Source organism: Fukomys damarensis, unplaced genomic scaffold (genome assembly GCF_012274545.1).
Source record: "Fukomys damarensis isolate Sample0158 unplaced genomic scaffold, DMR_v1.0_HiC HiC_scaffold_17, whole genome shotgun sequence".
NCBI classification, from domain to species: Eukaryota; Metazoa; Chordata; class Mammalia; order Rodentia; family Bathyergidae; genus Fukomys; species Fukomys damarensis.
This window is the reverse complement of record NW_022900929.1, coordinates 7,169,647-7,170,473: the sequence shown is the minus strand read 5'-3', so window position 1 is coordinate 7,170,473 and position 827 is coordinate 7,169,647. Positions and strand designations below refer to the sequence as shown.

The 827-nt window shown below is 62.5% G+C and overlaps 1 protein-coding gene across 1 annotated transcript in view; it reads right to left on the bottom strand.

The window, feature by feature from the left end:
* Pdgfa (platelet derived growth factor subunit A) overlaps window positions 1-827 on the bottom strand; it is a 17,333-nt gene that overhangs the window by 13,547 nt on the left and 2,959 nt on the right. The window contains exon 5 of the mRNA XM_010635802.1: window positions 53-149. Coding sequence (XP_010634104.1) covers window positions 53-149 — 97 coding nt within the window. The remainder of the gene's footprint in view (window positions 1-52; window positions 150-827) is intronic.

The window sequence follows — 827 nt, the reverse complement described above, 5'->3', positions numbered from 1 at the left end:
CCCAGCCAGCCGCCCGCGCCCTCCCCGCGCCAAGGGCAGGGGCGCGATTTACCTACGGAATCTATCTCCAGGAGTCGCTGGAGGTCCCGGATGCTGTGGATCTGACTGCGAGCCAGCCGCTCGATCAGCTCGCGGGGGATCTCGGCTTCCTGCAAGCAGACCACACTGTCAGCGCCCGGGGTGGTGAGACCCCAAGTTACCACCCCATCCTTATCCACCCTCTGCAATAGCATATCCATCCCGCTTTTACGCATCCTAACAAAAGCCCTCCCTCACCCCCACTCCGCCGTAAGCCAGCCCTGCCCTGTGGGTGTCAGTTACGGGGGTCTGGGGGCGGAGAGGAGCCCAAGAGTTTCTGGTTTAACAGTGAGACCTAGACATCTACAAAAGGCGAGGTGAAATGCGTCACGGGTCGACGACGAAAGTCTCGGCAGCCCCAACACTTTAATCTAGCCAGCGGCTTAAATTTCACGCCCCAGAATCCCGGCGGAGCCGGCGAAGAGGGTCTCCCCTCGCTACACAGGCATGCGTGCGCGCCCCACCCCGGCCGCGGCCCTAGCGCCGACTAAAACACCCAAAACCAGCCGGCGGCTGGAGAAGGCTGCAAGGCAATCTAGGGTTAAATATCCACCTCGCGGCCCTCCCGTGCCTGCCCAACCCGCCCGATCACACCACTCGGCCTCCCCCCTCTCCCTCCACGTTTTTAGAAGGAGTAAGGGGTCGCCGAAGGGGATCAAGCTCTAAGTTCCCACGACAGAGGCTGTGGAAAGTCATTCATCACAGCTAAGCTTCCGGGGACCCGGGGTGGGGGGTGGGGACGCCGGCGG